General features: G+C 35.0%; 1 protein-coding gene across 6 annotated transcripts in view; it reads right to left on the bottom strand.

Moving 5' to 3' along the window:
* The window catches only part of PPFIA2 (PPFI scaffold protein A2), a 357,310-nt gene that overhangs the window by 83,628 nt on the left and 249,977 nt on the right, over positions 1 to 23,705 (bottom strand). For all 6 annotated transcript variants that reach the window (XM_075429542.1, XM_075429536.1, XM_075429538.1 and 3 more), the window contains one exon: positions 6,212 to 6,328. In XM_075429542.1, coding sequence (XP_075285657.1) covers positions 6,212 to 6,328 — 117 coding nt within the window. The remainder of the gene's footprint in view (positions 1 to 6,211; positions 6,329 to 23,705) is intronic.

Raw genomic sequence — 23,705 nt, 5'->3', positions numbered from 1 at the left:
TAACAGGTTTGATATGTAGAAGTAGGTATAGGGGTTTCTATGAAGTGAAAAGGAAAAGAAGCTTTTATGGCTGGAAGAAAAATTAATTTATATGAAACAGACAAAAACCTGACAGACAACTGATTTCTTGAAAAATTAAAGATGTGAGAAGTCTATTGATTTATCATGTAAATAATGCATAAGTAATGCAGCTTTTCACTATATTAAAATCCCTATGCCATAGTGTTGAGCACTAAGTATTCATAGTCATGTAGACATACTCAAATATTATGCAGAACAGTACCTGCAAAATATTTGCCTAGACTCTTTCAGAGAGAATAATACATACGCTCCCAGACTTACTCCTTAGATTCGTGAAAAGCTCTCATGCCAGCTGAAGCTTTAATCCATTTTCCTTTTCACTCTGAAAACTTCTCATCTCCCCAGGTGTGTCAAGCCATCAACCTTCATTAAGTCCCTCTCAGCACATGCTTCTTTAGTTAGCTTTATCAATATTAATCCAGAAAGGGATAATTAGAAAGCCACAAAGATATCTGTACTGCTTGGAAACAAACCCATCATCTGGTTATCAAATGTATTTTGTGTCCAAAGTGTATTATTTCTCTAATTCAGCATGTGAATGCTTTGGGGCAAAGATCACGTTTCCCACTATTTTTACTAGATCATGCATTCTGACTACACTCGGTGAACAGCAAAACAAAAAGTCCTTACAGTAAACTTTCTCTGAGTTACAAACACCCCCTTGTATTTTACTAGTGTTTGCAAGTTGCAGTTACAAATGTCAGCAATGAGGTTTAAACATAGAAACAGTGTACTTCCGAGGAGAAACACCCTGATTTACACTGCAGGTAAATGCTTAGCTTTCATGTCTTCAGTGTAACAGAAACACATGCTGCAGTGCTTTGTCAAGAAGGAACCCTCCTATGCGTATAAGGCATCTTTAAGGATAAAAATAGTCATTCCCCAGGCCAATTCATCTCTGATAAAACTCCATTAACTTCAGAAGAATTATAGCAATGATTTGTTACATGTTTGAATTAAAAGATGTGGCAAGGAACTTGCTGTGGAATATTCTTCAATACGGGCCAAAAATAAGCAATAAATTTTGAACCATCAAGGAAAAGGATCATTGTAAGCAAAGGAGATACTTTAATGGTGGACTTTTAAGGTATACAAACATCAGAAGATTAAATGTTTTCCAAAGCCACTTCAATCCTTCCCAATTTGCATATGAGCGCTTCTGAAAACATTCCATTTTACTGAATGATTCAATTTCCATGGTTCTTATGGAAGCAGAAATAAACACCAGTAAGAAATAATGGCTTTATTTGAAAACAATCTACTTATTCACAGCATCTTATTTTGGGCGGTCCAGCAAGAACCACTTTAAAGGGATACAGTTTATAGAAAAAAATGGGAGCACACTGTGCTTCTGATCAACATCTGAGACTCATTCTTATTTCTTGCTCCAGTTACATATGGTAGATGATGTATGAGATTCAGCCACAGGTTCAGGCATCCCAATATGTCTTTAAATATGCTAGTTACTATTTAGTAAGGAAAATCTTATATTTGGGGTATATTGACAAATTATCCTTCAAAACATTGTGGAAAACACTTCCTTCCACCAACCTGACCATAATTATTGATTGGATACAGATGAAAATGATTGCTAGTTCAAAGTGGCAAATATAAGTAGAGACACCGGATTCCTCAAGTAACTCGTTACTTCACACAACGACTTTTCTATTGCTTTTTGATAAAAATCAGAAGGAATCATACTGACAAAATACACAGGAAACAGCACAGTGGGTTATGAGTTAGATGGGCGAATAATCTGCTGCTGGCCTCTGGTATGTACAATTTTTTTTTCTCCAAACTAAAATGATAGCCTTTGTATAGTGATTTGTATGAAAAACAAACTAAAGGGTGATGAAGTGAAGTTCCATAAAAATACATGTGTTTTTTATACTGGTAATGTAGAATCTCTCTCTCTCTATATATATACATATATATTCTGTTTATAATATGAACAACAAGACTTTTCAAAGTGACCTCAGATAGGACAGGAGAAAATGTTTCTGATATAGTTCTACACAGAAAAAAATAGAACTCTGAAAAGAAAGCTTCCATATGAATAATCCCAAGTATTTGTTTTGATGGATTTTCTCTAAAACATTTCAGAGTCTGGAACTGAGTTTAAAAACTCCTAGTTTAACTGGATCTTTGGTATGCCATAGTTTCTTTATTTTCTTTTTCCACTGAAATTTTTCTTATGGATTTAAACAATTAATATGATTTCATTATTTCACATTAGAAAAAATACAATGATACATGGAAAGAAGGGCCAATTCTGGAGTTTTGCATATTCTTGGATTACTCTACATACTTATTAATTGTTTCTCATATTTAGTACTTGTCTTTGTTTCGTTACTTTTATCACAGGAATATTTTTTGTCTGTTTTCTCTATTTTAAAGTTCCCCTTAGCCTTCATACATGGGAATTGGCCGTGTAGTTGTCAATGCGAAGGACATATGCCTTGCTTTATCATCTCATAAAACTGATTTTGTATTCACTCAGAGTTCTGAAGCAATTACTGAATATATTACCTCTTTTATTGGGAATTAATATATTACTGTTGGAAGCCTTGGTGCTTTAATCAGAGGACAGTGCTTGTGATTATAGAACTTCAAATGATGCTCCAGCTGCCCTGTGACACAGAATCATAAAGCTGGCCACCTAGACCACCACCTTCTTGGCACTGTGCACGGTCTCAAATGTAGGTTATTTCGCTTTAAAATTCCTAGAAGTTTCCAGTTCCTGCTCTCAGCAGTCTGTTCCAGCATTTTATTGCTTTCACTAGATTGACTGACTGACTATACCTGAAGGTACATTTTTTGAAGATAATTCTGTGTCCATTAGTCGTCTTGTATATGTTTTCAGCCTACCTTTTGAAAAGTCTTCTCACAGGTTATGTTCTCTAGATTTCTGACTGTTTTTATTGCTATCTTCTGAATTCTCAAGACAGTTCACATCTCTCTTCAACAGTGGGACCCGAAGCTGGATACAAGAGTTATCTTCAGTGCAGATCCTACCTTCTGAATAATTATGCTTATTGCTCATAAGACACTTCATACTTTTCATCTTCTCATTTTGTGATTTATAGTAGAAACTTATCTGAATGGATTGCAAGACTTTCCTAGCTAGTCTTCTACCAGGTGATAACAATCTTTTTCTACATTGCCCCATTAACCATCTAAATTTACGAAATTTTATGCAAATTCAAATACTTCCAACGTAAGGGTTGTGGTCAAATGCATCTGTGGGCTTCCTTTTTTTTTTATTCTTTCTCACTAAGGTAGAAATCCACTGGTCAAAGACATTCCTTCTTTTACATGAGATACAGACTGGTTTTGCCCATCAGCTCCTGAAACTTTATTCCAGAGCTGAATAAACCAAGGATCACTTGGAAATGCCAACTGCACAGCCACACTTTCATTTCCAGGGTGTATCTTTCTTTCTGAGCTACGAAGCTTATCATCAAGCACTAAAGAACATTAACTGTTCTTTTCCCAAAGCTTCATCATCAATTTGGGTTTGCTTAGAATAAATAACATCCTGAAGTATTGCTAGTCCAATAATTTGAGGTGGCAGATGAACTTTGGTAACTTTACTAACACCCTGCACTCACGTTTCCCCAGAGGTACATCAGGTGTAGTCAATATACCCTGCTCATACTGTCAAGAGGGGCTCATCATCCGTTGTCACTCAGTGTTTCACCTGGCTGTTTCTGACAGGAAACCATCAGTATAGAGAAGAGGTGCACATAAGCTATCCCCCTGCAGAATGGCAAGCTCCTTCTTCACTGTTTGTGCCACTGCAGAGCTTCACACCTGCCCAGCTTATTTCCTGTAACATGCCTGCACACATCCTCCATTGGCATCCTCTTCATCTCTAACACTGTTCAGTCCCACCTTTGCTGCTTCCCTACCTGCTTCCTAATAGATTTCCCAATGGGCACTTTATTCACTGGGAATTCTGCCTTTTCTGGCCTTTGCTTGTGGGAAAATCAGACTGCTGTCCTTATAGATTAAGTGAAGGACCTGGGTGGTGGCAAGTGGTGTCCAGTGGTCACAGATCTAGGTAGAACAATATCTGATAGAAATGGTTGCATCTTAATTCCCATAGCAGGTGATCTTTTTCATTTTTTTAAACAATTTTTCAAATTCCTTTAAAGCTGATCTGTTTGTGCAAGTTGGCCTCTTTGTAAGTTTCTGTGTTTGCTAGCCCTTAACTTTCTCTCATCTATGTGACATAGCTTAGAAGCTTTATAGTCGCAGAGCAGAAATTTTAATGTATCTGGCTGAGGTCCCCACTTGAGAACCTGCGTGACCTTGCCTGTTCAATGAGCTGGCATCCACCTGACAATGAAAGCAACTCAGCGCAATCTGCAGTCTGTTTCAGGCACGGAAAACTAGACCCAAGAAGATCCTTGTTGGTGTTCTGTTTTGTTTTGTTAGTTTTGTTTTAAATCAGGATAATTCCATGTTGAAACCCCTAATACTTTGCTAGAGCAGATGTCTCACAAAGTTTGGAATTTTGTGAAACTGTAATTAAAAGCCATTCACTCTCTTTTTAGAATTTTTCCTTTTTTATTTTTTTGGTGAAGTAATAAATATTAATAGTTAATACTTCTTCTAACTCCTATTTTACCATTATTTTATTTTGAGATGTTTCATTTATACTCTATAATGAGTCTCGATTTGTGATTACACCCTGTCACTATTAATAAGATTTCTATTTCTTAAAGATTAACTAGCTTGATTTCCCTTACTTGTCTTTTGGGAGGTTGGACTAGATGACCTTTAAAGGTCCCTTACAGCCCAAACCACAAAGGGGGGGGACTTCACAAAATAAGAAGGAATTGATGGTGGGCACTAAGGTAATAGTAGAAGGTTAGAGAGCAGCTAGTGCAGAGGATGTGAATTAGGGTGCACTGGTTGATATGCTGTCAATATAGCCTCCTGTTAACTCCCTATCCAGTAAGCTTTCATTACTATAAGGAGCAAAAATTAGTAAGCACAAACCTTTAATTTAGCTTAACAATACCAACTTAAAATGTTCTAATTTTTAAAAAATTAAACTTAATTTTTTTTTTAATTTTTTTGATTTAAACTCACAAGTGAGTGGGATGTTCACTGTTTTAACAAAATTTCAGAGGTGTCAAAGAGTAAGATTTTGCAAGGAAGAGGAAAGTAGCTGAATGGTATTTGTTCACTGTATTTCTCAACCACATAGAAAGAAAAATACACACTTAAAATAGACTGCAAAACATGTAAAATTAATGCTTGCAGTGCAAGCATGCCCTTATAAATTGGATTGCCTATAAAGTAAGTAATGATGAGTATTATTTTCTACAAGTATGATTTATGCCACTTTTCATCACGTGCCATTAGACAAAAATGCACAATTAGAGATCCAAGCAGCAGCTCTACTCATTTCAGCTGTCTGCCACATGTTTTGTTATGCTTGCATTTTAATTTAATAACTGTGAAGCAAGAGAGGAAGATACACAGCTTGGGTTTTATTAATCTGGAAAACTAAGGCTCAGAAGAAAACCTTGTTTTTAAATTAGGTATTCTCTACGCTTTTTTCTCTTTCAGCCTGAAGTGGCAAATACTTAGCCTCAATTCTATATACCTATTTCTTCTTGAAAGAGTGCTAAGTAAAATGCTCTTCACTTCTCTCTATATGAACGTGGACATGAATTTGAGGAGTATCTATAGGTAGCAGAGAGGAAAATGACTTTTTCTAGTTTTCAGTTCTCTGTCAACCCCTTATGTACTATTTTGGCAGCAGTTTTTGCATATATACCCTTTCACATATATGTGCCACTACACCTTGCTCTTCTGAATGTGATGTACAGAGGATCATTCAGCAGGACATAGTATCTTTAATTGTAGCATTACGCAAAAAATTCCAAGAAAGTTTGTTATAAGCAGTGGGTCTAACTCAATACTCCACCAAAGAACAAGGACCTGTTCATTTGCATTTGCTTTCCATTTAAACAAGCTAATTTTTTGATAGTGGTTTCAGTAAGCAGACAAAAATCTAAAGGGACATCCCATACAATATTCACATTACAAAAATCTAACACCTGATTATTTCTCTAATAAATTGTGTGATCCAATGGAAACTAACATTTTATACCTTTTCGTGAACCTTTTGCCCTGGCTCGATTCCTTCAATATGCTCTGATTCAGCAGGCCCTTCACCAGCTGCCATTTTCCTCTGAATGTGTGCATTTTGTTCACGCAAAGCTACAATCTGCAAAAGAAAGAAAAGAAGTGGTCAGTATATATAAGAAACAAAAAAACCTACTGTGCAGACAATCTGTTACATTTATTAACATCTCAATCCTTTATTGGCCATTTGTATCATTTGCAAAATTATGTCTGTGCATGTAGACAGGTTTAAAAAAAAAAAAACATTAATGACTGAAGGCCATTAAGGATACAAAGGAACCAATAAACGACAGGATAGTCAACATTGTCTTGTTTTATATTCTACCCTTACGTTGTGCTAGGGTAGGTTTTGGTTTTTTTAGCTTGAAAGATGAAAGAGCTGCCAGACATTGATTCTGTAACACTGCGAGAACAAGACTTGTTCTTTCATAGAGAACACAAAGGCTATCAAACTAGTGTTATAGGAAAAACTGCCAAAAGGCTACGAATCAAAACCAAGTGATGCAAAACGAAGTGCTAGCTTTCTGTCAACTTCCCATCTGTTAGTAACTGCAACGTACGTCTTAACTGTTTTTTGTTAAGAAGAACATGTACGTCAAAGTCCTCTGCTGTGGTATTCATTGACTATTTCAGTGTATATACTAGTAGATTTTATTGCATTAAAAATACTGTTTTATTTATTGGTAGTGCTATTAAAAATCACACGCAGCTATTAGAAAATAAGCTGCTTTCTCTCCAACTATGTAGCCTACTCTCAGACAAAACACAGGTTGAGAAGATTTAGGTTCTAAAAATTTTTACATGGTGTACTATGATAAGTTTTATATTAGCCAAATATTCCAACTTATTTTGATAAATTGCACAGTTAGACCTCTGTACCCTTCTGCTTTCATATGCACATATAACAAATGATTTACTGAACGGATAACATTATGTATTAAACACAGTAGAACACTGGTAGGATGTATAGATGCCATTTTTGGAAAGCTGGTGTAAATTTAAAGGCTTCTTTCACTGTATTGTGTCTGCAAACATCCTGAGTTGGAAACACCTGAAAACACTGTCTTGTCTTAGAATAGAAAAGCATGGGGTAGGAGGGAAGATTTAAGGCAGTACTACCTGGTGAGTGCATATAGCAGCCAAGATTTTGTGGGAAATTTTATTTTGTTTTGGTTTATTTTGTTTTGGTTTACATTAAAAATACATTTACTTTGATCTGAATAATGTAGTTCAAATAAACCATGTTTTTTTAAAATTTTTTAAACTTATGTTTAAGTTCTGATTGTAAAGACCAATTGAATCAGCTCTGACCAGCATTTGAGATCTCAGGGACACACCACTTCAAACAACTCTTCCTTAATATAAATGCTGAAAACTGTTGTGACATGGGTCAGGCTGATTCACTGCTCACTAAATTCCAAGTTACAGCCCTTGTAGAACTTACGTGACTCCCACTGATTTCAGTGCCAAGACTGAGACTTGAGGGCAACATTTCACTCAAAGCAATTATAGGAAAATACAAAAGAGTGGGAATTAAAATTGTTTGAGACAATCTGTGTCTTTCCTGGTTGTACAAATACACTGAACTTTAAAACATTTTGCTTAAATAAGAGAACTAGATCTGTCTTAAATAAGAAAAACAGGTCTTCATAACCTCATTAGCATAGATTGCCTTTCTACACAGTTATTAGTAATTTAACAACTTTTTTTTTCTAATTAGATTCACTCATTTATTTTTCTTTACGGTTCAAATTATTCTCAAACCTAAACTACAGAAATTATAGTTCTCACCAAGCAAAATTAGCCATCAATTAGTGCTAAAAGTGACTTTGAGGTAGATTAAGGAAAAGACTTCAGTGTATATATTATAAAACTATAATTTATGGAAAGTAATTATACATCATGTGAAACAAATGTAAAATCACAGGATATGTTAACTGGCAGCTAACAATAGCTCTTGATTTTTCATATGGTAACCTTTCATTGATCCATTAAAATGCAGACTTTATTATGCCTTCATTTTGAATGATCACCTGTGCCTAATATAAAACCTTAATTGACATTTAGCTCAGGAAGAATATTGTAAACGCATTACTGCAAAGTTTTGTCAATTCATTGCATATTCCACAATAGTTTGTTTTTTCTTAACCTTTGCTGGTCTTTAGATACCCTCAGATCACCACTTTCTAAATAAATAATTTTTTTAAAAAACAAAAGAAAATTATACCTTCTAAGTGAAAGGCAAATAAAAGTATACACTATTGATTATCATTATTTTGGGGGATTAACTCATTGTTTTGAACGTTTGGGAACAATCTCTTTGCCAAAAATCCATCATCGTTAAAGCTCATTTTTTCGATGGTTTTATTATTGTAATGAATGCAGAGTAACTAGATACAGGAACAACATAGAGTTTGAAGTCTGGCACGTCTTAAAAGTTTCAGCTCTAGCGTAGTAATCAGATAACAGATGTAAGTTGTGAAGAACTGCAAGCTAACTTGCTTTCATACTTGTTCTCCTTCTTCATTTAATGCATAAATTAAGGCAGACTTAGTGCTACTAAGGAAGCATGGAAACACTCCTGTGTCTTACAAATAAACATGAATTCTTACTTTTCAGTTTGTTGAAGCAGAAGGTTTTTAATTGCGATCACACTCATGTCTGTTACTTATTGCTTATTTAACTTGAACTTTCAATAATGATTTGCAAACATGTTAACTTAATCACTGAACAATTTGTGTAACTTTCTACACAGGTAGCCAAAACTGGGCTGCAAGAATGATGATGAAATAGGTGAAGGTGAAGACACAGATCACACTTAAATTTTTTTCCTAGGTAGCCTCTGAATCTTCTTACAGTTCTAATGATCATTACAACAGCAGACAGTAATAATACTGCAGATCTAGGCAAGGAACTGATTGTTCAGTATAAAAAACCCTCAGTATTTTTAGTTTTGAGAAATGCCTGTTTTATATTGATACTTCTATGTTTGTGATATCCAGCATAATATGTCTACTACAAAACATGTCTACAGACATTTTTACAAGTACCTACATACTATTTAAGCCTCTAAGTTAATAACGTTTGATGTAATTCATATACGGTTTTCAAGCTAATTTCTCTTTTGAAAAAGTAAACGGTAACATTCTTCAGGATGGAGTCCTATCTACTAAAAACAAAATAAAAAAAAAATTGAAAAACAGATTAATAAAAAATAAATGTGGATAAATACCATTGTTGTATTTACCATTGTTGTACCCCAAACCAGATGATCAACCTAAACATGCAAGACTGAATACTACCTGCTAAATTATGATCAAACTTATCACATAGTTTTTCCTTATCTACTTCTGATTGTGGACCTCAGTGATTAGATTCCTTTTCTAAATTGCTATTACAGACACTATTTTCCTATTAAGCTCCCTTGTCAAGATTTGATCCGGACCACACCAACACATTTCAGCATGACTCTAACCTGAAGTGAGTGTAAAATTGCAGAGATGCTGGTCTCTCCATACTTAAGTCTGACGATACTTCCTGTCACAAGCCTAAATGTGGCTCCCGGATAACTTTGCCAAACTCAGTCAGCTGAACTGAAAAGTTGTTTTTCATTGAGAAAAATGAAACAATGGTTGTGAATTTAAGGAGACTGAAATGTAGGAAATTACTTTTCTGGTTGGAGCTTTCTGACTTTTGTGGCTTAAGCCCATGGAAATATCCTATAGCATAAAGAACCACTCCTTTAGCTTGTTCTCTTTTCACAGGCGTGTTGATCATCAACATTCTTCTCACTATTGTAGTCAGTTTTTGTGGCTGACAAGGGACAATTTCATAACACTGAAACCTTTAAATACTTCCATCTATTTAGATTCTGTCTTCTGGATATCAAAGCAACAAGTGGCACAGTTTCTAAAGCCTCACTCTCTCATAATCATTCTGAGCATAAACTTACACAACTTCTACCTTTTTGTCTCAACTCTAAAATCTTTTCAACTTTCCTAAAGCCCTACTTTCTGAATCACAGTTTTGGTAAACATCCCTAGTATACTACCAATACAAATTCCCTCCAAATTGGAGTATGATTTGTGTACATTATTTACAGACATCACTGAATAACATGTATTTTATCAAGTTAGGATTAAAGAATTCACATTCATAATTACAACTGGTCTTCATTTCCATAAATGACCAAATCTACATCTCATGCCTGTACACTTGAAACTAGTAGTCTGAATTCAGGTGCTAAGGGAATATTCATTTCAAATATTAAAATACACCATAGAACAGGTTATCAATACATAAGCCAACATTGATCTGAAGAAATACATCATGTTACAGACCGATACCCAGTACCCACGCTGGTGAAAGAGGACAATGTCATAAGAAAACAGATTCATAATGAAAAAAGACTACACAAGACTACAAATCTGTAAGCAATAGCATAAACAGCATAAATTGTGTCTCTTTAGCAAGAGAAATCTATCCATAGTAGGACAGCTAGACAAAACTGAAAGAAGCAAAATATTCAGACTTTAGTTGCAAAAACTAACAAACTGTGAAGGATAACCAAAAAGGAAAGGGAAAATCAGCACACAAAAGATGGCAACACTTGAACTAGGCTCATGGGACAATACAAAAATAAACTGGAACACACAAACTATTCATTAAGATACAATGGAGATATGCATAGTGCTAAGTCACAAGACACAAAATGAAGCAGGAAAAAGTATTTCCAACTATGTTTACTTATAGCATTTTACAAAATAATAATTTAAAATTATTTGACAGGTGTGAGATCAGAATCTATTTCTAAACACATAAAATTCTAAATGACTGAGTATCTCTGCTGTGAAAACTTCATCAGTTCTCTATTTTCAGTTGTTTGAGTGGCCATTCATTACCTCATTACAGTTTCAGGCTTCAGATAATTAACTTTATTATGAATACATAATGTATTTAGCTATAACAACAATGAAAAGGAACTACCAAGTTATGTGCATATCTTTTCTCCTGACGGAAGGGAAAACAGACAATTATCTTAAACTAGAGGCTCCCATTATGGTGGCTAAATTTAGTAAAAATAAATACCATCAAAAGACTGAAGAAATTCCAGAAAGAATTCAAGTTATGAAGTAAAAAGCATGCCTGTACTATGGTATTATACACTAACCCGGTCCTGCCCACTTCTTCGACATGGTGGGGAAAACTGTTCCAGTCACCTTATGGATGCATATTTCCATTCTCACAGTGTATATACAGTGCAGAGTATGGTACACTGTATGGAAAACAATAAATTTATTTATATGTTTTCAAAAGTATATGGCCTCTGTGTAGGCTAAATAAAATCCTATTCTAATTTTTTTAGAATAGTTGAATAATCAATTTCTCTACTGACTTCTTCTTTAATGTTTTTGCTATTTAAATTGTATTTAAAACCATCGCTAGTAAAAGATTTAAATGTAATTACTGTAATCATCTTCATTTAATTTTGCTTTCCATTGAATAAATGATTACAGTATGTAGAGATATAAAGATATTTAAATTAATTAATACAAGGCTAAACATTTACAGAGGTTTCTTTTTGTTTTTATTTCTTTCAAATTTCCTACTTTGAATATATTTGATCGTTAATTTAAATAGTTTTAGAACAAGTTAAATATAATTTTTTGTTGTTAACAGAGGCTCTAAACACACTTATATAATTTTAGACAGTCCCCTAAAAACAGTAAGAACCTGGATCACTTTAAAAATGTAAAACGTTTAAGGAAGACAATTATTTTAAGCTTTTGAAAAGCTATTTTGTACAAACGCCCTACCTGGAATTACTGATCCTGTTTCTTTGATCTTCCAACATTGAAATGAATCTGTCCTAGGCAATTAAACTCACAGATAACCCTGTTTGACTTTGCTACAGCTGACAGATCTCTTCTTATCAAGGTGTTTCTTTTTACATGGACAGTATGCTAACCCAAACATGTTGTGACTCTGTTGTGTCAGTCTTCCATCCAGCTCTTATTTATGTAAGTCTTTCAGAGAACAGTGAAATTGCCTGCTTGGATTTCCTCCTACATTGTTCTATCACAACAGTCTACATTTAAACAGTGTTAAATATCAGATTTCAGTCTACTGAAAACTTCTTTCAGACTCCTGGTACACCTTCCAATTTGCTTTAATTTTGACAGTGATAGCTTGTGTTAAGCTTTAATCAGTGTCTATCATTTTATATGGAGTTCAGAGATATATAAATAGAGTGACTGAAATTGTTTCAATCGTACAAAAAAAATGGCCATTATTAATATTCTATTTTAGTTACAGGACCAGAAATGCACATAGCTTTTCTTGACATCTTACATGTAACTTTTGAAAGGAATTGTAATGCTAACCAGCATTTTGTATTATCGGGATCTTGTATAAACAAGATACACGATATCTTAACAATGCACTGTATTTCTTTCACTCTTTGGTGGAGGAAAAACACAGCATGGGGTGCACGCTTGCAAAAACTTTTTGGGAAAAAGAAATACATCCTCTTTTGAATCTGAGTAAAACCCAGCTATTATAAAAGGAGACCTTTTCATGAGGGGAAGGGCATTTTAACCAAACTAAGACAATTAGGTGAGTTTTTATGTGTGCCTAAGGGCAGGTTCAGGAAGGATGCATTTTGTTCACCTGGTGGGGGTCACCTGGATACCTGCTGTAAGTTGTAAGAACAGGACTTACATAAAAGCCTTGGACATGTCAAAATATTAATTTTAGTTGTATTTCTCCATGAGTAAAAAGGAATCATTTAACAATCCTGTTCAAAAGAAACTTTCAGTATTTCAGTAGAATCCCTCTGGATAGTTTCAGCTTTTACTGCAACTTTAATGACACCATCAGTTGAGGTGTGGCAGATTTAGCTGCAGTACTTTAAGACATTTGTGCCTGTGTCCTCTCAGTCTATCAGTAGAATATCAGAAGCAGCATGAGTAAGTGCTTAGGAGTTGCTGTTCACAAGTTTGCACTTCAACACAGTTGCATATAGGATGCAAAACTAGGAAGCGTGGCACCTGAGGTGCAGAAATGCATTCTCTGTTATAGGGGCAGGGGATGTTATACAAGTACAGGGAAAAGTCTACAGGGGATTTGAAATTTCTTAGCAAATTTCTCCAGTTTACAAAGTTAATCTGACAAAGCAAAGGCAAAACAAATTGTCACAGTGGTGTCTGAAAGTCTTTCCATCTCCCACTTTCCAGCTCATACTCCTTCTTGTCCCACTGCTTTGCAATCACTTGCAGCCTCATGATTGCCCAATTATAGCAATTCCGGCATAGCATAGTACACACTTACCTGCACAGGTTTTCACACATATTCCCATCACTGAATAGATCACTGATAACTTTGCACGACAGACCACTTTGGAAAACACAAACTAGAAACATATATAGGTGTTTTTTTAACTTACCACTTTGTCTTCTCTCCCATTCAACTACTTAAAACAGCAAGAATCAGACAAATATCAAGTAGGGCTTTTGTCACACTCTGAAAATTCACTTGTAAACTAAGTGTTCATGTCTGACTGACAACCTCAGCTAGGTTTATATTTGCCTGGACTCCAGTGTATTTTATTGCTATCTAAGTGGTAAGATTTCCAGAAACTTCACACAATTGAGCCCTTTAAACCTTGTCTTGATGTGTCAAGAGAAATACTACTTTATTCAAGAAAAAACCTGTAGGAGTTATGAGTAATACATATTTTCAACATTTTTACATCATAAATTCTTCTCTTCCTTCCTTTTTGAGATTGCTGACTTTTTATTAATATTGCTGTTTAGCTTTCATTCCTATGGCGAAATACCCATTAAGGTGAAATCATCCTCATGAGGGAGTCTTTATAACCTTGGAGAATAGACAGTAGTAGGCCTAATGAAAGCAAGTCTTGTAGGGTCGTGCTGTATGGAGTTCAAATAAACAGAAATTGAAATAGAATCCGTACACTCTACTCATTGATGGCCAAGTAGTGTTGCTTTATCATTACTAGAAATCCAGCATTTGATAGCGAGCTCTGCAAGAGAACGTACATTTAGATTTATAGCAACAGTTTTTAAGCTGATCAGGGGAGCGCTGTAAAAGGCAATTGACTTAAAAAGTCAGGAGGTCCTTACCTTGAGACAAAGGGGGGAGCCAGAACACTGAGCTCCAGCCCTCGCTTACAGTTATGTTACGTTTTAAGTAAATCTTTACCTTCTGTGCTTCATGTTCTGTCAAAGAAAGCTAAAACATCTTGCTCCTGCAGCTTCTGGTATGTCTTGATTATTTTATTCTTATAATCTTGACGTAGGCACTGATCTCTGTGACCTTGTTTGTATGGTGTCTAGCACTTTCAGGCTCTGCTTTGATGTCACTGAAGTGCAAATAGTGAATGACAACATTCAAAGTTGACTGGAGATGCTCCGAATCTGTGGCAGATCCATAATTTTAACTGGAAAACATGAAAATACTAACCACATGTGTGATCTTTTACTGTTGGTTGTTTGTGCTCGTGGTAACTACTGACAGGTTCTGGCTATCAGCGTTTTATTGATGTGCCTGTGAAGGTCACCTCTGTTCGTGACAAGGCTACCATGGTCCGGGGGTCGCGCCCAGCTGTGATGCTCAGCTGGCCTCAGCCAGGGACTGCTCTCAGGACCTCCTGCCGCCTGTCGACACCGTCACTGAGCCCTGGCTCCTGCTGAACGCTAAGTGCCTGGATCAGCAGTTGGTTTTATACTTTAAGTGTAGTAATACACTGGTAATAAGGCAATAGGGTTTATTAGTCTCCTTCACTTCATTATGAATTCTGAACCAAATTAAGTGTTACTGTGTAAATAACTGTCTGTGCTATTGCGCATAGTCTACAGCATGCACCATTTATTTCTGTGGCGTACTGGCGACACTTTGTAAACAGTACAAGTCATTTAAAGCAGTTGTGCAGTTCCTGTTATGAAAAAGAATATCTGTCAAGATTTTTCACAGAAGATTACCAGGAGCATTTCAGTACATTTTCTTCAGAAACCCTTATGTAAGTAAACAAAAATGTGCTACTTTTAATTTGTCATAAAAAATTGTATGAAATATGACACAGTGAAAGAACTGTCTTCTACAGAGACTAGCACAATGGAAAAATAATAACAAATATCAATTACATGGTTGGATTATAGTATGTATTTGACACCTGCTGACTAATTTCTCTCTTTCTAACCAAGCTCAACAAAATAGTAGCCAAATTATAATTCTTTCATTATTACTCTCACAAAGACACTAGTAATATACCCAAACCACGATACAAAAGCCCTAGAGTTTGTTGGTAGTACAGGGTCTGACTTCCCGCTGGTCAGAGCTGAGGATGGATTAGGCAGAAACATTCTGATCTTTATTGTTTTTAACAGTATATGAGTTACTGAAATATGTATACATAGTGTATGTATATATATGATAACGTATACACAGGTATTTTTATATCTATAGACACACACACATACACCTTGTGTGCATAATTACATATGTATATATACTTATACATAGAAACATATTTTTAGTATCCAGAACATTGAACAGAAATAAAATAATGTGTCTCTAAGGCTTTACGTAGTTGCTGTTAGTATATGAGAATTTAACGGATAATTACCCATGCTTCAGGTATACAATTCAGTTTGAAAAATACAACTCTGATTAAAGTGAAGTATTTAGCTATTTGCACTGCAAATCCATTTTCCTCTTCTGATTACATTAATAGATTACCCTCTGAGTAAAACCTGTCTTCTCCAAATTAAAATTTGTATTCTTTGCCTGCATATTGTCACCTAGAGACTTTGAGATTATTTAGATCTATTTTGTCTGGGCACTTCTTTTATGAAAACCCCATTATTCTGCATGTGTAGTCAGTTTTATTAGATTTTCCTATACAGTGTATCTGTATTAAAATCACCATCTATGCTACTGATTATACAAAACATGAAAATACAACAGACAGATAGGATATGAGTAAAAATCCAGAAAGGAAATGAACCTTACCCCAGAACTACAATTAAAGAATATCAAAGCCCTGATCTGCATCCACAAGCTGAAGAAAACCCAACTTAACTAACTCCCAGCCTGTTGAAATGAAAGCACTGTAGAGTGAATTCAAGTCTACATTTCAAACATTAAATCAAATGGACCCATTTCATTGTAGTCAAGATTTTAATGCTTTTCAATGACATTCTCACTGGGAGTAATTTTTTCCCTCAGATTTCTCCAGTGAAAATCAAGGATAATTAAAAATACTTTTAATGATAAATAACAGTCTTTGTAAGTGAAATTTCTAAAATAATGTTTTTACTATAGGATTAGTGCAGAAAAGAGTCTAACATGATAGCCATTTCCTAAAGCAAAGGGATTATACATGTGGTTTCTTTTTTGTCTTCTTTTTTGTAACCATGGATTCCACACAATTAGAAGTGTCCAAACTGCACTCTTCAGGTGCAATGTCAAGCAAGCTGGCTCATTTCTTATGGACTGAACAAAGTAATACAAGTCCTCTACAACTCATCTCAGAACACCTATACATAATAGTGCCTATTAATATTAATGAAGATTATTTAGTACTTCCTAATGCTGACATTTTCCAAAAACTTGTCAGTCAAAATCCCAAAGAAGTATGAGTATTTAGTTTTCCTCACCAAATCTGAAACAATTTTTTACATTTTTGAATCCTAAGTGAAATTATCACTATATTTCTTTCTAGTACAGACATATGATGGGAATTTGTTTGCACTAAAATAATAAAAAAAAAACATTTAAAAAATCTCCAGATATGACTACTTAGGTATGCATTTACCAAGATACATATAATCTTCACTTAGCCCAGCACAGTCTCTGTTCCTGTTTTTCTCACAAATAATTCATCTCTATGCTCTTTTATCAGCATTAACAGAGCAGTAGAAAAACAGCAAGAATTCTCTTTGTACAGACTATCAGTAACAAATGTAGAAACAATTTGTCACACTTGTGAACCTTGCTCTGTCTATTGACAATGGAGGGCCAATACAGATCTTCAAGTGACAAATTACTCTTGATTCACATTATTGCTGACACTGCTCACAGACATTAGTTTTTACTGTCTTGCCAGTTAAGAATTTGCAGAGTACTCCTAGAACTGCATGTACACTGCTGGGTTGAGGTGATCTAATGCGAAAACACAAATGATACATTTTCTAGTTCCTATATTAATGGGAATATTGATTCATAAGTATGAACCTATTGAAGCTTAAAATTGATTTTATTTATTGACTCATGTCACTAATTTATGTCAAATGCAGCATGTAAGGACTATTGAGACATTAAAAAAATTATTATGGAGAGTAATAGGCATAAAGCATAATACTGTGATCCTACACTATTTAAAATGTATGTTTAAACAATAGCTCCATAGCTGCACAGCAGGTTTGGGGGAAGAGTAAAGAAAGAATTAGAAAATCACAGTTTTACATAGCTTTTTTACCTTTTGCTATGGTCTTTTCAGCATTATGTTACAAAAACTTACATTTTACTTTTCTTCAGGAAGTGCAATTAACAGCTTATAGCAGTTTAAGAGTAATGCATATATGCTTATTGATACATAGGGATTTGTCATAGTGGAAGATTGAGAGGTACAACAGATTTCAGGCTGTTTTGTGAATAATAGGAGTAAAACTAAACTCTTCTCTTCAGTGATAAATCTGTGACACTGGGATTCACTCCAGTCACAAATTTTTATATAACAAATCCCATTAAAAATTTCATAAGTAAGTAAATAGAAGTAGTATTACATATGATTCAAGGTTCTAAGAAAAAAACCAAAGCAGGAATGGAGATGTAGCCCGAATCTATCATTTCAGTGGAAGAATGTGACTTCTTCCTTAACAGCAATGACATCGTGAAGAACCCAAATCCATTCATATTTGGAAAATAAAAATAGAAAGTAACAAATGTCTTTGTGACATGATACTGATAACAGAGTAGTATATACAACTTACAACGCACTCGATATCAAAGATGTTGTTAGAAGAACTATTAAATGCAATGGATAAGCGAAAGAATAAAAAGCCTCTCCCTTCAGCTACATTTTCTTCAAGAAGCTCTCCACAAACTCATGAGCACAGACTACGCATCCTTTCTGTTAATCACAGTCTTTCTTACAGCTTTCAGTGAAGACCAAAGTTGCTGAGACTATTTAACATATATTAGTGGGTTGCCAGCAGCACACTGTGGACAACACATAAAGAGGTCTAAGTGAGTACTGAAAGTTATGAGAGGAAATGAAATTTACAAGAATTTTTTATCAAGACTTCTATGTAACTATACTAAATATGTGCAAAATCATTATCTGCTGTTACAGCAGAAAATATATGCTCTTTTTGTACTCAAAATTGTTTGGAAAATTTTTCTCTGTGATAGATATTTATGGAAATTATACTGAGAAACCACTTTTGCCAGTGGAATAGTGATGTTCATCTCAAATATCTCAGTAGAAGTTAATGTTAATGTTAATCAACTATCTGAAAAATGCATTGAATTTTAGACCTATTCTGCCCTGAATTTAGTGAAAAATGCTTTTGATGGCAATGCAAAGATAAGCCCTGCTGCCCTCAATATCCACAAAGAATTTTAGTGGCTTTTTATCTCTGAGAACTCAGATTAGAATTAGCTGAGGACATAAAATGAAATAGCGATAGCAACGTGACTGATTATTTCTTGTGCTTATTTGTTTTCAACTTTGTAAAAAACCAAGCCAAGGAAGGATGTAGTTCTGCTCTAGTAATTATCAACCTCTTCAGCTGCCATGCCACACATCATAAGTCAAATGTGTAGAGACAGAAATTAATGCTGTGGAACATGGAATATGATAAACATCCACAAAAAACCCCACCATTTTGCTTCATTAGTGCATTTAAAACTTAAGGGCAACTAACTTTTCATAGTTAACATTTAACTAGACTGCTAAGGTTAAAGGCAGAATGAAAAGCAATTACATATAGCACATAAAGATTACATTTCAAACCAAGATATTTTTAATTACATGCATCTTTGCAGAAAAGATATAACTTGGCACAATTACACAGACATTTAAAATTAAAGTTCAGACCATGAAGAAGGTCTCCCCAGAGTCAGACCTCTGTAAAGCTTTAGCTTAAAAAAGAAAAAAAAAGTAGGAGACAGTTTAGAAAGCAATAACTTTCAGTTACAAGATTCTGAGAAAATGTGGTAAAATGAGGTACTATAGATGAAGGCTGTTTCATATTTTTCACAAAAGTTTATACTTAAAGTCACCAGAAATAGGAATAAGCCATCTTGCCTGTCCTTCTTCAGAAAAAAAGTCACTGAATTTTACCCAGTTTAATCCAGAGATTTGATCTCCAACATTTCTGAAATTCAGGTTAATGAAATTCTGTGTATACTATACATTCAAGAAATATACATGCTATTTTTCTCAGCAAACTATTCCTTTAACAGCATTTCTACTCCAACAATCACTTTGCATTGTATTTAAATACAACAGCTAAGGCCACCAAGGAACTCTTGTAACAAAAAATGCCTTAAGCTAATAGGACCTGAGACAGCTGGGGATAAAAATTCATTCTCACCTGCAACCATGGGTAAAAAGAGCACACCATAGTTAGCTGAGGTTTTACTTAAAAATACATATATATAAAATATTACAGAATATTTCATCAGCAGCAATGATACTACAGTCATGTCTGCAGCACCTCTCATGGTCAGAGTCAAAACTGCCCTCAACTGTTAAAAGTCTCTGCATTTTTTACTGGTTTCTTGACTTGCCCCGCACAGCATAAGTTAGGCAATTAACATATTTGTTCTTTGGTGAATAACAGGCTACATTTTCTAGAGTTTCTCTGGCAGAACATGAAGAATCAAAAATCGCAAATCATCCTTTCTCTTCAATGATGTAAATAATTTATGAATGCTTTCATGGATGCTGTAAAAAATAGCATTAGGGCACCCTAATGAATAAACTAACTCACTGTCAGGAAGGAACCCACTGCCCAAATAAGAGAATGCATGCAGTTATATGAAGCAGAGATCTATGGTTCAAATCTCCTGAAATCTCTCTGATGGCTCCTGGAGTTAATTTATCCTCAAAGGTTCAGTAAAATTCCACAGAAGCAAGTTAAAATTGTAACAATGAGGTTTTAAAAGGAAGCTTGAGTGTTTTAAATATAATCTATGTGTCAATTGACAGAAGCAACAGGATGTTGTTTGGCATTTGCAGACAGCACTGGCATTCTCAACAAATGCTGAAGAGAAGCGTGTGGTAGTACAGTGATGTATAAACTCAAACCAGTAATTTCTCTAATGTCATGTTCTACACAGTCCCAGTGTTTTGTGGGTTCCTAAAGTAAATCTTAGAGATAATAAATGTAATTAAAGCTGTATTTTCTATGCCACATTTTCTACTAATAAGGAAAGATAGAAACGCCAGCAGACCAAACCAGAACCAAAAAAAGGTTTTGGAATGCCACTTACCATAGGATTCTTATTAATACAGGAAAATTTTACAGGGCCTGGACAAATGTTTAAGAAGTGCAGGATAAAATTTGTGTGCAAAGTAAGCACAGCCATTTAAAAAATTACTTTTCCTCAGTATAGTATTAACTATATATAAAGTTTAATTTTACACACAAGCCTTGGGAAAAAGCTCTAAAGGTCATTTCTCTAAAGGTCATTTTGGGCGAAACTGTTGAGAGTTCTGTGAAACAGTGAAATCTGTTAATGGAAATTGCAAAAGTTGCAATTTAACACCGCACATTACAGCAGAAACGTATTTAAAAGCATCACTACGGGGCCTTGGTACCACCTGCCTATAATCTATGTATCTCTGCCCTGCAGAAGACACTGAAGCTTGAGTTCCTGGTGATATATGGCGCTGGTGAAATGTCTCACTGTGTTGTTTGCACATGCTGTAGTTTAGAATATTTTTAACAAAGGCTCACACTCACAATGCAAATAAGAGGATCTCAAATGCTGTGGAACAAAAGTAGTTACCTTGTCAGTAATTTCAACATTAACGTTAGTTTTGATGAAGAACACAAATGACTAAACCAGGAAGGAAAATATGCATCCCACTTCCCTTACAAATGAGACTCATTCTTCTCAAACTGGTGTGTAAAAAGGAAGCTGGTTATCAGAACCTTGCTGGAATTTGAAAATGTTTGTATACTCACTGAAAAACATCATATTTGCCTTCAAAATGTTCATAGACAGACACTATTGTACCACTGAGCTTTGGTATTGGATGTACCACTTGCAGCTTGTCTAGTTGCTAGCTGCAAATTATAACCTTCAGCAACAAAACTATTTGGAGAGACAACGCGTTATGTGCAACCAGATGAAAACCAGCATCATATAAAAGCACGAGGGGTAAGCAAATGTAGCTCTGTTTTACAGTAATTTTAACTAAAAACAGGAGGCAAATCTTTCAGAAAATTGTTAATATCTACTACTCAACTTAGCTAGAACAGACACAATGAATAGGACATCTACCAGTTGTGAACAAATAAAGTCTTCCAGTGTAAGCATAAAAGAAATAAATGTGATAATTTTAGGTACATCGTGTGATAACTGCTGATAAAAAGCAAATATTATAAGGATGACTATGGAATTTGGTTACTGTAGACAGTTATCTTGCCCCAGTCTGCAGGAAAACTCTAACAGCAATCCAGATTGCCACTAAGTTTAAAGGTCCCTTCCACTGCCCGTAATCGGTTGCAGCAAAATAAAATATATAGTCAAATAACATTTTCTCCTAGTTAAACACATATTTAAACAATTTTCAGACCACTCTAAGTATAACATTGGCCCATTTTGTATCTCCCCTGTATCTAGAAGCCCACTGCCTGATTCAGAGAGCTTCTGCTGTTTATAAGGAGTCAGACACATAAATTTAGCTGTCTCTTCGTTAGGTGTTTACATATGAGCTTGTTGTGAGAGTCAGCTGCCTAACACAGGCCTTCAACGGCACCATAGTGAGAAGGGGTGTTCCTTCCCCACATCTACTGCCAGACAGACACAGCTCTCCTGTCAGTTTTGTGTTTTACCTGGCAGCCCTGGCAGATTAACCGCCAGGTTAGCTGGCAGACTGGATTTTCTAGAGCTCCACAGACTACAGGTAAATGTTAGATACTGGCTTACATGTAGACACTCAAATTCAAGAGTCCTAATGCTGAGCTGAATCCTGCAATCTGTGAGATACAGTATAATGTTTATTGCTTGTAAGTATGTTTTAACAAGGGGCTGATGTGCCTTGTAAGCATCTTCCAGCTTGACACAATTTAAAACCAAGACTTCATGTTCAGTAGTGTATTAATGTAACTGATTTGGTTAATTACGCCCTTAGAGCATTGTTGTTATCAAGGATTCCCTTGATAATTTGATATTGTAATTTATAGAGATATCTGAGTGTTTTAAAATATTATAAATCGCTAGCATGTTAAAAATATTGCATAAAATCAAAATAATTTCTGGGTAGCATTTATGTGAAAAAGAAGTAAACTAAATAGTAACTTTTTAATACAAACTATTGCCTTCATAGAATCAAAACATCAATGAATCATTTGGAAGACATTCTTGCTTCTGAAAATTTTAACTGAACCAATGACAGTGATTTATGCCGTAACAATAGTCACTATTGGAACCGCAGGCCAAAGCCCTTCTCCATTACCCTTGTGTGATTACATACAAATATTAGCTACACAAGCTAAGTTCTCCCAATGGGTCTGATTGTCCATCAAAATTGACCCTGCAGTTCAAAGTCAACGTGTGTTACTATTCCCTATCAAATATGAAGTGCTTTGTGAGAATGGTGTTGGTGACCAGAGCTGAAACCAGCTTTCACCAGAGTTTTAACTCCCTTTGGGATGTACGTAAAATGCTACAAAGACTGTTAAATGAAAGCTTATTTACCATCTAATGATGGAAAGCTATAGTTTCTTTCTCTCAATTTTTCTCTTTTATATAGCGATATTTCCAATAGCGATATTTCCAATAAGTACTAACGAGTGTCTGCAGTTTCTCACTGTTGTTCTGTGTCAGAACCACAGCCATAGGCTTTCAGAGAGAGCTGCTACCTTAAAATACACTTTTCTGCTATTTTTTATCCCTGAACTGAATCGTTGTTATATACCTAACCATACACTCATTTAATCAGGGGACCACTTTAATGTCATCATTTTGTGTTTAGATATAGTCCTGAATACACTCCTATAACCAGTATGAGAAAATAGATATGAAAGAAAATATGAATTCTCTTGGGAAAACAGACACTGAGCGACAGGAAAACAGAAATTACTGAAAAACATATATCCAATTCCCTTGGACACTTGGCCCATTTATTTTCATATATAGTACAATAAATTTTTAAAGCCATTTATCTCCTGTGCATTCACTGTGGAATCTAGTATAAA

This window comes from Opisthocomus hoazin, chromosome 8 (assembly GCF_030867145.1).
Source record: "Opisthocomus hoazin isolate bOpiHoa1 chromosome 8, bOpiHoa1.hap1, whole genome shotgun sequence".
Lineage (NCBI taxonomy): Eukaryota > Metazoa > Chordata > Aves > Opisthocomiformes > Opisthocomidae > Opisthocomus > Opisthocomus hoazin.
The sequence above is the reverse complement of the archived record's forward strand: the minus strand, read 5'-3'. Positions and strand labels throughout refer to the sequence as shown.